General features: G+C 43.3%; 1 protein-coding gene across 48 annotated transcripts in view; it reads left to right on the forward strand.

Annotated features, from left to right (window-relative positions):
* The window catches only part of LOC139232545 (heat shock protein DDB_G0288861-like), a 990,854-nt gene extending 974,839 nt beyond the window's left edge, over window positions 1-16,015 (forward strand). For all 48 annotated transcript variants that reach the window (XM_070862910.1, XM_070862948.1, XM_070862943.1 and 45 more), the window contains one exon: window positions 15,877-16,015. In XM_070862910.1, the coding sequence (XP_070719011.1) occupies window positions 15,877-15,904 (28 nt within the window). In that variant the 3' untranslated portion in view covers window positions 15,905-16,015. The remainder of the gene's footprint in view (window positions 1-15,876) is intronic.
* Window positions 16,016-16,410: the final 395 nt, after the last annotated feature.

The raw sequence follows: 16,410 nt of genomic DNA on the forward strand, positions 1-16,410 counted from the left end.
CTTAAATTTATTTAATGTCCCAGCTTCCACAGCTCTCGGAGGCAGCAAATTCCACAGATCCACAACCTTCTGAGAAAAGAAATTTCTCCTCATCTCAGTTTTAAATGGGTGTCCCCTTATTCTAAGATCATGCCCTCTAGTTCTAGTCTCCCCCATCAGTGGAAACATCCTCTCTACATCCACCTTGTCAAGCCCCCTCATAATCTTATACGTTTCGATAAGATTACTTCTCAATCTTCTGAATTAAAATGAGTAGAGGCCCAACCTACTCAACCTTTGATCATAAGTCAACCCCATCATCTCTGGAATAAATCTTGTGAAACTTCTCTGAACTGCCTCCAAAGCAAGTATATCCTTTCATAAATATGGAAACCAAAACTGCATACAGTATTCTAGGTGTGACCTCACCAATACCCTGTATAACTGTAGCAAGACTTCCCTGCTTTTATACTCCATCTCCTTTGCAATAAAGGCCAAGATTCCATTGGCCTTCCTGATCACTTGCTGTACCTGCATACTATCCTTTCATGTTTCATGCACAAGTACCCCCAAATCCTGCTGTACGGCAGCACTTTGCAATCTTTCTCCATTTAAATAATAACTTGCTCTTTGATTTTTTTTCATCAAAGTGCATGACCTCACATCTTCCAACATTATATTCCATCTGCCAAATTTTTGCCCACTCACTTAGCCTGTCTATGTCCTTTTGCAGATTTTTGTGTCCTCCTCACACGAATAGATGAAAGCATAACATTAAAAAGAGATATTAATAGATTAAGTGAATGGTCAAAACTGTGGCAAATTTGAGGTCATCCACTAAAAATGATAGAAAAGGGTACTTTCTAAATCGTGAAAAGTTAAAAACAGTGGAGGTCCAAAGAGACTTGGGGTCCAGGTACATGGATCATTAAAATGTCATGATCAGTCATAGCAGAAAGTCTTCTCTTTCCACGAGCGGACCCCCTGATATAAGGGGGTCCTCCGTCATTCTTGGCGCACCTCGACACAAAATCACTTGGTTATTTTTATAACAGTCGGTTATGTCAATGCCTTTTGTACTATTGTTATTTTTAATTACATGTCTGGAGGTTTCATGGTGACGCAATCGCGTTCGGTTTCTTACTTCTCCAATATTATCAGTTTGTTACATCATACTGTGGTATTGATAACACGAATCCGATCATATTCACATGTCCAGTAATACGTCTAAATTTTGGTATCCACGCATGACTATTTTTCCGTACATCGCACGTGTTGTTCATGTTTTTGTCTAGAGTCCAATTATTAAATATGTCGTTCGGGATCAAATCTGGTATGTACCCATTTTGGAGCTGCTCCAGGTTATGTTGTACCTTACTAAGTATCCTTGCCCCATACCTGGAGCAAACTATTTCAGCTTGCAATCGTTAACTTAGGTCGTTTCCCATTGCGTGGATCAAATTTATGGTCTTGGCATGTTCCTGTAATGTTTGGGTCACTTGTAACAGTTCCCCTTCCGTGCCATCTCCCAACCGTGCTTGTAAGGCTTGGCTATAGAAACATAGAAACATAGAAAATAGGTGCAGGAGTAGGCCATTCGGCCCTTCGAGCCTGCACCGCCATTCATTGAGTTCATGGCTGAACATGCAACCTCAGTACCCCATTCCTGCTTTCTCGCCATACCCCTTGATCCCGCTAGTAGTAAGGACTACATCTAACTCCTTTTTGAATATATTTAGTGAATTGGCCTCAACAACTTTCTGTGGTAGAGAATTCCACAGGTTCACCACTCTCTGGGTGAAGAAGTTTCTCCTCATCTCGGTCCTAAATGGCTTACCCCTTATCCTTAGACTGTGACCCCTGGTTCTGGACTTCCCCAACATTGGGAACATTCTTCCTGCATCTAACCTGTCTAAACCCGTCAGAATTTTAAACGTTTCTATGAGATCCCCTCTCATTATTCTGAACGCCAGTGAATACAAGCCCAGGTGATCCAGTCTTTCTTGATATGTCAGTCCCGCCATCCCGGGAATCAGTCTAGTGAACCTTCGCTGCACTCCCTCAATAGCAAGAATGTCCTTCCTCAAGTTAGGAGACCAAAACTGTACACAATACTCCAGGTGTGGCCTCACCAATGCCCTGTACAACTGTAGCAACACCTCCCTGCCCCTGTATTCAAATCCCCTCGCTATGAAGGCCAACATGCCATTTGCTTTCTTAACCGCCTGCTGTACCTGCATGCCAACCTTCAATGACTGATGTACCATGACACCCAGGTATCGTTGCACCTCCCCTTTTCCTAATCTGTCACCATTCAGATAATAGTCTGTCTCTCTGTTTTTACCACCAAAGTGGATAACCTCACATTTATCCACATTATACTTCATCTGCCATGCATTTGCCCACTCACCTAACCTATCCAAGTCACTCTGCAGCCTCATAGAATCCTCCTCTCAGCTCACACTGCCACCCAACTTAGTTTCATCCGCAAATTTGGAGATACTACATTTAATCCCCTCGTCCAAATCATTAATGTACAATGTAAACAGCTGGGGCCCCAGCACAGAACCTTGCGATACCCCACTAGTCACTGCCTGCCATTCTGAAAAGTACCCATTTACTCCTACTCTTTGCTTCCTGTCTGACAACCAGTTCTCAATCCACGTCAGCACACTACCCCCAACCCCATGTGCTTTAACTTTGCACATTAATCTCTTGTGTGGGACCTTGTCGAAAGCCTTCTGAAAGTTCAAATATACCACATCAACTGGTTCTCCCTTATCCACTCTACTGGAAACATCCTCAAAAAATTTCAGAAGATTTGTCAAGCATGATTTCCCTTTCACAAATCCATGCTGACTTGGACCTATCATGTCACCTCTTTCCAAATGCGCTGCTTTGACATCCTTAATAATTGATTCCATCATTTTATCCACTACTGATGTCAGGCTGACCGGTCTATAATTCCCTGTTTTCTCTCTCCCTCCTTTTTTAAAAAGTGGGGTTACATTGGCTACCCTCCACTCGATAGGAACTGATCCAGAGTCAATGGAATGTTGGAAAATGACTGTCAATGCATCCGCTATTTCCAAGGCCACCTCCTTAAGTACTCTGGGATGCAGTCCATCAGGCCCTGGGGATTTATCGGCCTTCAATCCCATCAATTTCCACAACACAATTTCCCGACTAATAAAGATTTCCCTCAGTTCCTCCTTCTTACTAGACCCTCTGACCCCTTTTATATCCGGAAGGTTGTTTGTGTCCTCCTTCGTGAATACCGAACCAAAGTACTTGTTCAATTGGTCTGCCATTTCTTTGTTCCCCATTATGACTTCCCCTGATTCTGACTGCAGGGGACCTACGTTTGTCTTTCCTAACCTTTTTCTCTTTACATACCTATAGAAGCTTTTGCAGTCCGTCTTAATGTTCCCTGCAAGCTTCCTCTCGTACTCTATTTTCCCTGCCCTAATCAAATCCTTTGTCCTCCTCTGATGAGTTCTAAATTTCTCCCAGTCCCCAGGTTCACTGCTATTTCTGGCCAATTTGTATGCCACTTCCTTGGCTTTAATATTATCCCTGATTTCCCTTGATAGCCACGGTTGAGCCACCTTCCCTTTTTTATTTTTAGTGTAGCGAAGCTATAACTAACCTGACCCTGACACCAGCCTTAATTGGGAGACTTTCTTGCCTGCCATTGGACGTACTCGGGGGGGGGAGGCAGAAGGGATTGGATAGACCAAGTGCTAATCAAATGTGTTCTGTTTTGAAAATGTATAACTACTGTGCTTTTTGCGCTGTAAAGGGGCTTGTCCAGGGGAAGGTAAACAGGCTCTGATTGAGAGTGTCCCTTTGTCTTGACAAGTCCCGGCCGGAGAATCTTCAATAAAGGTCTTTTACAGAAAAGGCAGCAAGGTGTTCGTGTGTCAGTGTATTCGCTGAAACAGATTGAGGGAAAAAGAATCCGTATTAACACTCGTACTGCCACACTTCTGGGTCAATATGTCTCGTCTCTGCGAGGACGTTGTCTATATATCTCCGCTTTGCGCCGTACACTCATACCGCCACCTTTCCGGGTCAATATGTCTCATCTCTGCGTCATACACCCATATCGCTTCTGGGTCAATATGTCTCGTCCCTATGAGGACGTCATCTATATCGTCTTCTCTTTGCGTCGTACCCTCGCACTGCCGCGCCTCCTACATGCGTGCATCTCAGAGTATACCCTCAACCCCCTCTCATCCCCTGATCATTCTTGTCCTTTGCCTCCATCCCTCCAGGGCCTGCTACAGTTGTTTTTTTTGTACAGATGTTCTTCCCTCCTGGTCTACAATGTCACAGCTGTAACTTGAAGATGGTAAATCAAAACATACTCACCCCAACAGCTGGATTATTGTTCCGTTCGGGACGTCTGTACCCTGCTCGCAGCGCCAAATTGTAGGGGGATAGTGGAAAGGCTTCTCTTTCCACGAGCGTACCCCCTGATATAAGGGGTCGACACTCCTCCCAATCTGTGTAGCAACCCTCGAAGTTAATAGACGGAGACGGAAGGCAAGGTTCAATGATTTTTAATCACGAACGGTCTGGGAGCTATTTCTCAACACAGCCGCCTGTGAGTGGAAACACTCTGTGAACAACAAATTCATACATCTTTTATACAATTTCAAAGACCCCTTTACTTCCCCAATACAACCTCCCACGACTCCTGATTGGTTACCTTATCAGTAATACCTTGGATTCACAGTGTCTTATGGCAGTTTCAGGCCTTCTCTAGGGTGACCTCATCTTGTTAGAATGTGCTGACCTGGCGGCCTTTGGCTCAGGTTGGTTATTGGGGCTATCGAGCTCTGTTATAATTACAGGGTTAGGAATGGACCTCGGACATAGGCCTTTGTAATGGTCACTTTTATAAGGATGTGTAAAGAAAATAACATATCAGAATGATTAATTACAGGAGGCCCCATCACAAGAAACCCAGAGGGACAGGTAAACAGGGCAAAGGGTCTAAAGTGACAAGGGGTCTAAAGTGATAATGGAAAAACTCCATTTGGTCAAGGCAAGGGAAATAGGATAACATTCCAATGTGCTAAGAAACCGTTGAGACACAGTGAGGTTTATGGAGTACTGGAGTTAGTCCGAATTGTACCTTTACTTTGAGTGCCAAGGATTTCAGCTATACATCTTTTCTGGCTAACTAACTTAAAACATTTCGTATATACCCCTAATGCCAAATCTATTTTTCCTCTTACAAACAGGTACAGAAAATAATCAAAAAGGCTAATGGAATTCTGGCCTTTACATCTAGAGGACTAGAATACAAGAGAGTAGAAGTTATGCTGCAGCTATACAAAACCTTAGGTCGATCACACCTGGAGCACTATGAGCAGTTCTGGGCTCCACACCTTAGGAAAGATATATTGGCCTGGGAGGGAGTGCAGCGTAGGTTTAAATGAATGACACCCGGACTCCAGGGGTTAAATTAAGAGGAGAAATTATACAAACTAGGGTTGTATTCCCTGGAATTTAGAAAGTTGAGGGATGATTTGATCAAACTTTTTGAGATATTAAGGGGAACAGATAGGATGGGTAGAGAGAAATAATTTTTGTTGATTGGGGATTCTGGGACTAGGGGGCATAGTCTAAATATCAGAGCCAGACCTTTCAGGAATGAAATTAGGAAACTCTTCTGCACACAAAAGGTGGTAGAAGTTTGGAACACTCTTCTGCAAACGACAATTGATGCTAGATCAATTGTTAATTTTAAATCTGAGATTGATAGTTTGTTGTTAACCATAGTTATTAAGGGATATGGGTCAAAGGCAGGTATATAGACTTTTTTTGCAGATCAGCCATGATCTCATTGACTGGCGGAACAGGTTCGAGGGGCTAAATGGCCTGCTTCTGTTGCTATGTTCCAGTGGAGGAAGCAGAAGTAAGGACGCATCTCAGACAGCTCCCTTCTGGCCTGGATATCTGGGATGAAATCATCTGCCTATGGCACCAGTAACCACAACCCAATTCCCATTCCACATTTGTCCCACACCTTACCTTTCCTCTGTAGCTGGCCATCACAGCGTCCTCTTGTCCACAATGCTGAAATAAAAGCCACCACAAAGCAAACTTTCCAGTCCAACTTTATACATCTATCCATCCAATATGACATCAAGAAATCAATTAATCACCCTTATGCATTCCCTTAGTGACTATCTTGTGTGTGCCTTTACCTATCCTACTGATATCACGCAGTGCTACCCCAGTGGAAGACTGCTGACTTTCAGTGGGGGACACTGCAAATGGCCTTGCTGGTCGACCTTGAGTAGCTGATGGCTGGGAGTGTGAAATCGAGTCTTCTTCTACCATCTCCTCTCCCTCTTCTTGGTCAACCACTGGCTGGGCAGGCTGCATTTCTTGGGTGTGTGAAATGAGGAAGGCACAAGGGTGGTGTTGTGGTGAGGGGAGGATGGGAAAGCAAGAGATGCATGTGAGAAGGAGGATAATATATGAGGATACCAGCATCTTATATCCTTTCAGCCCCGCCACTGGCCAAGGGCTCAGCCATGCCCCTGCCAAGAATGTCCAGCACTGTCTCCTCAAAGGGGGTGAGGTGAAGCGAGGAATGGGAGGTGTGTCTCATGTTTGGTAAAGATTGTTGGTAAGTGAGCGATGGGGGAGGGGGAGTAGTGTATTGAGAAGAGTGTGAGGTTAGTGGTGCAGTTGGTGGGAGATGTCTTTTGAAGATGCATTCACTGACCTTGACACATTGATCTGAGGTCAAGGGTGAAGTTTTGGGCACTGGTGCCAGGTCAGATGAGTCACCACTGGTCAGCTGTTCAAAGAACCGATTTTAACTAGTTTTAATTAACTGGCTATTTAGCAAGCTGCTGGAGAGCTAGCTAGCTAGTTTGTCTCTACTTCAGCCTGAAAGAATCTTAAATATTTAACTGTTAATTTTACTTAGAAGCTACTATCACTTGCCACTAGCCTCCAAATGGTTTTAAAGCGATTAACCCTTAAGACTCTCCCACTTACCAAACTCTTGTTTTCTCACAGTTATACATTCCTTTCTGGCGTAAAAACACAAAAGGAAAGTAGCCCAACCATGGCTAACAAAAGAAATTAAGGATAGTATTAGATCCAAAGAGGAGTTATACAAAGTTGCCAGAAAAAGTAGCAAGCCTGAGGATTGGGAGCAGTTTAGAATTCAGCAAAAAAGGACCAAGAGATTGATTAAGGGGGAAAAATAATGAGAGTAAACTTGCAAGGAATATAAAAACCGACTGCAAAAGTTTCTACAAGTACGTAAAAAGAAAAAGATTAGTGAAGACAAAAGTAGGTCCTTTACAGACAGCAACAGGAGAATTTGTAAAGGGGAATGAGGAAATGTCAGAACAATTAAATAAATACTTCACTTCTGTCTTCACAGAAGAGGACACAAATAACATCCAGAAATGCTAGGGAACCAAGAGTCTAGTGAGCAAGAGGAATTAAAGGAAATGATAATTAGTAAAAAAATAGTGCTGGAGAAACTAATGGACTGAAGGTGAATAAATCCCCAGGGCCTGATGATCTGCATCCCAGAGAACTAAAAGAGGTAGCCATGGAAATAGTAGATGCATTGGTTGTCATCTTCCAAAATTCTATAGATTATGGAACAGTTCCTGCAGATTGGAGGGTGGCAAATGTGATATTTAAAAAAGGAGGGAGAGAGAAAATGGGGAACTACAGACCTGACATCAGTAGTAGGGAAAATGCTGGAGTCTATTATAAAGGATGTGATAACGGCACACTAAGATAATATCAACAGGATTAAACAAAGTCAACATGGATTTATGAAAGGAAAATCATGTTTGCCAAACCTACTGGAGTTTTTTGAAGATGTAACTGACAGAATAGATAAGGGAGAACCAGTGGATGAAGTGTATTTGGATCTTCAGAAGGCCTTTGATAAAGTTCCACATAAGAGGTTAGTGTGCAAAATTAGGATTGGGGGTAATGTATTGGCATGGATTGAAAATTGGTTAACTGACAGGAAACAGAGAGTAGGAATAAACGGGTCTTTTTCGGGGCGGCGGACAGTGACTAGTGGGGTACCACAGGGATCAGTGCTTGGGCCCCAGCTATTCACAATATATATAATGGGTATGATTTCGTGGCCATTACAGAAACGTGGTTGCTGGGTGGCCAAGACTGGGAATTAAACATACAGGGGTATCTGACAATTCGGAAAGATAGACAAGAAGGGAAAGGAGGTGGGGTAGCTCTGTTAATAAAGGATGATATCAGGGCAGTTGTGAGAGATGATATTGGCTCTAATGAACAAAATGTTGAATCATTGTGGGTGGAGATTAGCGATAGTAAGGGGAAAAAGTCACTGGTGGGTGTAGTTTATAAGCCCCCAAATAATAACTTCACGATGGGGCGGGCAATAATCAAGGGAATAATGGAGGCATGTGAAAAAGGAACGGCAGTAATCATGGGGGATTTTAACCTACATATCGATTGGTCAAATCAAATCGCACGGGGTAGCCTGGAGGAGGAATTCATAGAATGCATACGGGATTGTTTCTTAGAACAGTATGTTACAGAACCTACAAGGGAGCAAGCTATCTTCGATCTGGTCCTGTGTAATGAGACAGGAATAATAAACGATCTCCGAGTAAAAGATCCTCTCGGAATGAGTGATCACAGTATGGTTGAATTTGTAATACAGATTGAGGGTGAGGAAGTTGTGTCAGAAACAAGCGTACTATGCTTAAACAAAGGGGACTACAGTGGGATGAGGGCAGAGTTGGATAAAGTAGGCTGGAAACACAGACTAAACGGTGGCACAATTGAGGAACAGTGGAGGACTTTTAAGGAGCTCTTTCATAGTGCTCAACAAAAATATATTCCAGTGAAAAAGAAGGGCGGTAAGAGAAGGGATAACCAGCCGTGGATAACCAAGGAAATAAAGGAGAGTATCAAATTAAAAACCAATGTGTATAAGGTGGCCAAGGTTAGTGGGAAAATAGAAGATTGGGAAAATTTTAAACGACAGCAAAGAATGACTAAGAAAGCAATAAAGAAAGGAAAGATAGATTACAAAGGTAAACTTGCACAAAACATAAAAACGGATAGCAAAAGCTTTTACAGATATATAAAATGGAAAAGAGTGACTAAAGTAAATGTTGGTCCCTTAGAAGATGAGAAGGGGGATTTAATAATGGGAAATGTGGAAATGGCTGAGACCTTAAACAATTATTTTGCTTCGGTCTTCACAATGGAAGACACAAAAACCATGCCAAAAATTGCTGGTCACAGGAATGTGGGAAGGGAGGACCTTGAGACAATCACTATCACTAGGGGGGTAATGCTGGACAGGCTAATGGGACTCAAGGTAGACAAGTCCCCTGGTCCTGATGAAATACATCCCAGGGTATTAAAAGAGATGGCGGAAGTTATAGCAGATGCATTCGTTATAATCTACCAAAATTCTCTGGACACTGGGGAGGTACCAGCGGATTGGAAAGCAGCTAATGTAACGCCTCTGTTTAAAAAAGGGAGGCAGACAAAAAGCAGGTAACTATAGGCTGGTTAGTTTAACATCTGTACTGGGGAAAATGCTTGAAACTATCATTAAGGAAGAAATAGCGGGACATCTAGATAGGAATAGTGCAATCAAGCAGACGCAGCATGGATTCGTGAAGGAGAAATCGTGTTTGACTAATTTACTGGAATTCTTTGAGGATATAATGAGCATGGTGGATAGAGGTGTACCGATGGATGTGGTGTATTTAGATTTCTAAAAGGCATTCGATAAGGTGCCACACAAAAGGTTACTGCAGAAGATAAAGGTACGCGGAGTCAGAGGAAATGTATTAGCATGGATCGAGAATTGGCTAGGTAACAGAAAGCAGAGAGTCGGGATAAATGGGTCCTTTTCGGGTTGGAAATCGGTGGTTAGTGATGTGCCACAGGGATCGGTGCTGGGACCACAACTGTTTACAATATACATAGATGACCTGGAAGAGGGGACAGAGTGTAGTGTAACAAAATTTGCAGATGACACAAAGATTAGTGGGAAAGTGGGTTGTGTAGAGGACACAGAGAGGCTGCAAAGAATTTAGATAGGTTAAGCGAATGGGCTAAGGTTTGGCAGATGGAATACAATGTCGGAAAGTGTGAGGTCATCCACCTTGGGGAAAAAAAACAGTAAAAGGGAATATTATTTGAATGGGGATACATTACAACATGCTGAGGTGCAGAGGGACCTGGGGGTCCTTGTGCATGAATCCCAAAAAGTTAGTTTGCAGATGCAGCAGGTAATCAGGAAGGCGAATGGAATGTTGGCCTTCATTGCGAGAGGGATGGAGTACAAAAACAGGGAGGTCCTTCTGTAACTGTATAGGGTATTGGTGAGGCCGCACCTGGAGTACTGCATGCAGTTTTAGTCACCTTACTTAAGGAAGGATATACTAGCTTTGGAGGGGGTACAGAGACGATTCACTAGGCTGATTCCGGAGATGAGGGGGTTACCTTATGATGATAGATTGAGTAGACTGGTTCTTTACTCGTTGGAGTTCAGAAGGATGAGGGGTGATCTTATAGAAACATTTAAAATAATGAAAGGGATAGACAAGATAGAGGCAGAGAGGTTGTTTCCACTGGTCGGGGAGACTAGAACTAGGGGGCACAGCCTCAAAATACGGGGGAGCCAATTTAAAACCAGTTGAGAAGGAATTTCTTCTCCCAGAGGGTTGTGAATCTGTGGAATTCTCTGCCCAAGGAAGCAGCTGAGGCTAGCTCATTGAATGTATTCAAGTCACAGATAGATAGATTTTTAACCAATAAGGGAATTAAGGGTTACGGGGAGCGGGCGGGTAAGTGGAGCTGAGTCCACAGCCAGATCAGCCATGATCTTGTTGAATGGCAGAGCAGGCTCGAGGGGCTAGATGGCCCACTCCTGTTCCAAATTCTTAAATGATTTGGATGAGGGAACCAAATGTAATATTTCCAAGTTTGTTGATGACACAAAACTAGGTGGGATTGTGAGTTGTGAGGACGATGCAAAGAAGCTGCAAGGTAATTTAGATAGGTTGAGTGAGTGAGCAAAAACATGGCCGATGCAGTATAACGTGGATAAATGTGAAGTTATTCAATTTGGTAGAAAAAACATAAGGATAAAGTATTATTTAAGTGGTGATGGCTTGGGAAGTATCAATGTACAAAGGGACCTGGGTGTCCTTGTACACCAGTCATTGAAAGCAAACATGCAGGTGCAGCAAGCAGTTAGGAAGGCAAATGGTATGTTGGCCTTCATTGCAAGAGGATTTGAGTACAGGAGCAAGGATGTCTTGCTACAGTTATACAGGGCCTTGGTGAGACCTGGAGTATTGTGTGCGGTTTTGGTCTCCTTACCTAAGAAAGGATATACTTGCCATAGAGGGAGTGCAGCGAAGGTTCACCAGACTGATTCCTGGGATGGCAGGACTGTTGTATGAGGAGAGATTGGGTCGACTAGGCCTGTATTCACTAGAGTTTAGAAGAATGAGAGGGAATCTCATTGACACGTATAAAATTCTGGCTGGGTTGGATAGACTGGATGCGGGGAGGATGTTTCCACTGGATGGGAAGTCAAGAACAAGGGGTCACAGTCTCAGGATACGGGGTAGGAAATTTAAGACCGAGATGAGGAGAAATGTTTTCACTCAGAGGGTGGTGAACCTGTGGAATTCTCTACCACAGAAGGCTGTGGAGGCCAAGTCACTGAATATATTTAAGAGGGAGATAGATAGATTTCTAGAAACAAAAGGCATCAAGGGGTATGGGGGAAAAGCGGGAATATGGTGTTGAGATAGAGGATCAGCAACGATCATATTGAATGGTGGTGCAGACTCGAAGGTCCGAATGGCCTACTGCTGCTCCTATTTTCTATGTTTCTATGTTTCATGGGGGCAACATTGCTGTCAGTGACAGCCTCGGGTTATCTGGTCTCAGATTCTTTATGGAGGGCCTCCCTGTCGATAGAGGACCGCCCTTGCAATGTTGACCCCCTGCACAAAATTGGAGTGCTGCTTGCAAGACCCTGGGTGCTTCGTCCCTGGCATGCTAAGCCATTTGTGTTAGTGCTGAAGCATTTTTAGATGTTGAAGGCAATTCAGCTTTAAGAGCTGAAGACTCCTAGTTGGGAATTCTTGTGAATGTTAATTTTTTTTTTCAGAATTGAGCTGTAAGGTTAAAAACTGCCTATTTTGACATGATTTTTATTTATTTCATTTCAGAACGCAGTTCCCCTTTAAGGGACAGAACTGCATTCTGAAATGATAGTCTTGCTGTAAGAGAAGGCTGTCCTTGTTGCAATGAAGCTATGGCCACGCTACACTGGGGCCTCCTGCCGGGATTAACGAGATCAGGACAGCATTGTACCAGCGCCAATTTACCAGTTCTGCCAGCGCCATCATTTTCGGTGGCCATTAACACCGGCTGGCAGGTTTTTACCGATAGCGAATTTCTAGGCCTGGGATGGAACTTTCAACTTTGGCGGTGGTGTAAAACATGTGATATCGGATCACCCACCCATTATGCACCCAACCTCTCCGATACTACCCATTTTATGGCCCCGTCAAAGATGAAAGTTCAGGCCATGGGGTCAATTTAAGTGGAGTATCACAGTAAAGGGACAAGAATGCTGAAACCTTTTGAAGAGCGTGAAAAGGCAAGTCAACTCATTAGCAGCATTTCCCAAGGCTGATGGTGCAGGGGACTAAGAAGTGGCTGGCAAAAATGAAGGGACAGGGAACTTAGTTACAGGCTTTTGAGTTTCCAGGCAAATGACAGAGCAGCCCTAAATCTGACCCCCTGTTTGATGGCTGCGGAAGTAGAGGAAAAACTGGGAGAGATGATTGTAAGGGGAATTGCCATTGTACCACTCCACTGCCGCATTCTCACACGTCAGCATTACCTATAAGAATTGGAGAAGGTTGGAAGTGGTATAGCTTAGGCGGCAGTGCTAGGTTAGGTCCACTTTTGTTCTTTGAGAGCACAGCATAAAGATTTGTTGGCCACACTTCAAAAACAACAGTGACCCATCACATGATCCTTAATTACACCACTGCCAATGATTCTCCAATCTGAGCAACGCTTATTAACCCTACGTACATCATTTCTGATAACCCTTTCAACAGGGATATTTTGGCTTAAAATGCCACACACATCTAATCATATACCACACTCACTGCACCCAGACACTACTGCTTACACCAACCCTCACACTACACATACCATATGGTCAGCTATTGAACAAGGAAGATACCTAAACTGCAAAGCCACAGTCTATTACATATTCTGTAATGTCCACACATCATTTTTGATCAACCTATCCATATTCCTAATCAATCTAGTTATTTAGCTAATCTCTGGGACATTTCCTTCCTCCCTTGCAAAATACCCTGCAACAAATCACACTCAGTAAACAAATCCTGTCTTGTTTGGCATTATGGGGCCACCCCTCTTGCATTCTGATAGCACAGTAGGTGGGTCTCTTAAGGAGAAAGCTGACCATTTTCTCCTCCAACTCCAACTCTAACCTCAGTACTCTTCATAAAGAACCTGCCTCCATTGCTCCATTCTGTTTGACCACTATAACCCAGATCAAGTTTATCCCCATCAGTTCTGTCAGATCCTGAAATCTCCGGATTCAAAATTTTCAGATATGTCACAGGCTGAATGACTGCATCCTGAATAGCAGGTCTCATTAGGAACTCACACACCTCTTCCATTCTTGTTGTTACCTCTACAAGCCGCGAGGGGAGAAATTCAACTCATGGCTGTCCATTTTGCACCTAAAAAACAGGCAGCCAGGATTTGAAAATCAATTGGGTACTTTGTCCGTCCCATTGATGCTCAAGACCTGTCTGATGCCATGTTGAACCAGACCTGTAAAGTGGCAAGCAGTCTGTCCACCTGAAATAGGCATAAGGCTACGTTACCATGCAAATTGGGGTATTACATCAGCTGTAGGACCATGATGCAAAGTCCATGTACACTTCTACCAGGTCTTGAGTGGCTTAACCTGTAGTCCTTAAGTGGACCCATCTGCTGGAGGCCACGCAAAAAAAGGCCACAAAACTTTTTGGAAGTTATAACTTTCTGCAACCAAGAGGAGCAGGACTGCTCCACAGAAATAATGCGGGCCGCTGCTGGTCTGGGCTTTGCCACCCTTGGCTTTGTCTCCCTTCCCTCCAGGGCCTATCCCCAGGCCTCCGCGGTGTCACAGCTGGCGAGAATTTGTCTGGTCCCAACCGGCAATCTACTTCGGGATGTCTGTTTGGCTCCTGCAGTTTATTGCTTCCATTTAAAGGAGGCCCAATGCCGAATTTGGCTCTGGACTCAGGCCAGAACAAATCGGCATGTGGAGCAATCATTCCATCAATTTGCCACACATTTTGCCACAATCCAATTTCTCCCCCTTGGACTTTTATGGCAAGCAGTTTTCCTGTTAGCACCTCTCAATGGTCTATAAAGCCCAGTCCATTCATCACGATACTATATCTGGGGAAGTTCTTATAGTATCTGTTTCACATTTCTGGATAGAATACATGGAAAAAGCTTGTTGTCTGATTGCTGATCCCTCAATTTCTCTCTTACCTTTACCCCCTAACCTTCCTGCTGCACTATTTATTTTCTCACTATTTTATTGATACTGTTATGGTGATTGCTCCTGACAACTTTCCTCTATTGCTCCTTCTAAACACCAAGTATGTAATTCTACACATTTTTCCTACCTGCTCACTGACTTAACTCAAGTTTTACTTCACCGTTTGTCATACTAACTCATTCTTTCCCAGAACCTCAGTATTAGAGAATTCCTGACTTTCCTTCCTTTCCCACCTCTGAGTCAGAAGGATTGGTCCAGCCCCCACACTAGACAGCCGCGGCTCTGAATACTGGATTGACATCCAGTGGGTGGCTCTCTCCAGCGTAAAGGGAAGGAGGAGCTCTTTAGCCTTGATTTCCACCTCAGAGAAGATAAAAATCACCAGGAAAGCACTAATAATAATAACTTTTATTTATATAATGGGAAATCGCTTCAGCTACTCTTCCCTAGTAAGTGATTGAAGAGTCACACGTGTGAGACTTGATTTAGAACCTTTCCCAGGACAGAACACCACGGTTTGACCTTCCTTCTTCAGACATTCTCCTAGTTTTTCAAACTGGCGTCTGGTGTCACCTATTCACTATGTTCTGATTTAACTGGACTCTTATTCTTCTTGGTGTAACCCTGCACCGTGGGCCTTGGTCTTTCACTTGGTTTCTTAACAATAAAATAGTGCAAATTGACTGCACAGCAAATTACTGACCTCGCACAATTGTCAAATACCATGTCTCAATATATAAACATGTATTAAAGCATTACAATTGTGCACTTATTCTTTGAACAAACCATTCTTTTCCATGTATGCAATTAGCTGACCAAGCTTTTGGTCACTTGTCCTAACATCTCCTTATGTGTCAAAGTAACGCTCCTGTGAAGCTCCATGGGGCATTTTGCTATGTTAAAGGCACTACATAAATGTAAGTTGTTGTTGTTGTATGAATACAGCACTGGTTCCAATATGATAGAAACCATTGAATAACTTTTGAACCCAACACAGCATAACTTACTCAGAGCACCATCATTTATAGGTTTTGTGCTAACCTTTACTCATGACATTACATGACACTCAAGACACATGGGAACTATGCAGAATCCTGTGTATCTAGTTTCTAGAAGTTTCCATTAGATTTTCCAGTTCCTATAAGCTCCTAAGATCTGAACAGTCCTTTGCTTCATTGCACAGCTGTTTGAAAGCCAATTTATTCATCCTCAAGAAAAAGTAGCAATCACCATGTTTATATATCTGTTTACTTTGTATGTTCCAGGTACAGCCATGATGCGTCTGTAAATTAAAATATTATTGGGAGAATGAAGAAGTGAACCGCAGTGATCTGCTAGACTGAAGCTCCCTGTATCAGCCTGAACTGCAGAATCTTTCAAATAAAGAGCAAATATTTAACCTTACTCTCTCACAATATGTGTCTGTTCTGACAATGGGGATTTCTAGCTTTTCTGAGATGTGGATCTTCACTGCTTTCAGAGTCAATTACTGACTTCCAGAATTTTGTCCACTTCACATTTGTTCGGTTTCTTTTCTATTTATTTTCAACACTCCTTCTATTTCCCTCTGTTCATATTCACCCCTCCTCACCTACAGCAATGGGATTTTATCATATGCTGTTGGAGCTGAGAAGAAGCTTGCCTGTGTTTTACCAATGGTGACCCATGGATAATGGTAACTTTGCACCCCCAGGGCGGCGACATTTCAGGGCTTGTGTGCCCTGTGCCCTGACTGGTGCCATTGCAGTCAACCATGAACAACACTGGGAGAGTCTGAGGATGGACAATGGAAGCTGGCA

Source organism: Pristiophorus japonicus, chromosome 20 (genome assembly GCF_044704955.1).
Source record: "Pristiophorus japonicus isolate sPriJap1 chromosome 20, sPriJap1.hap1, whole genome shotgun sequence".
Taxonomy (NCBI): domain Eukaryota; kingdom Metazoa; phylum Chordata; class Chondrichthyes; family Pristiophoridae; genus Pristiophorus; species Pristiophorus japonicus.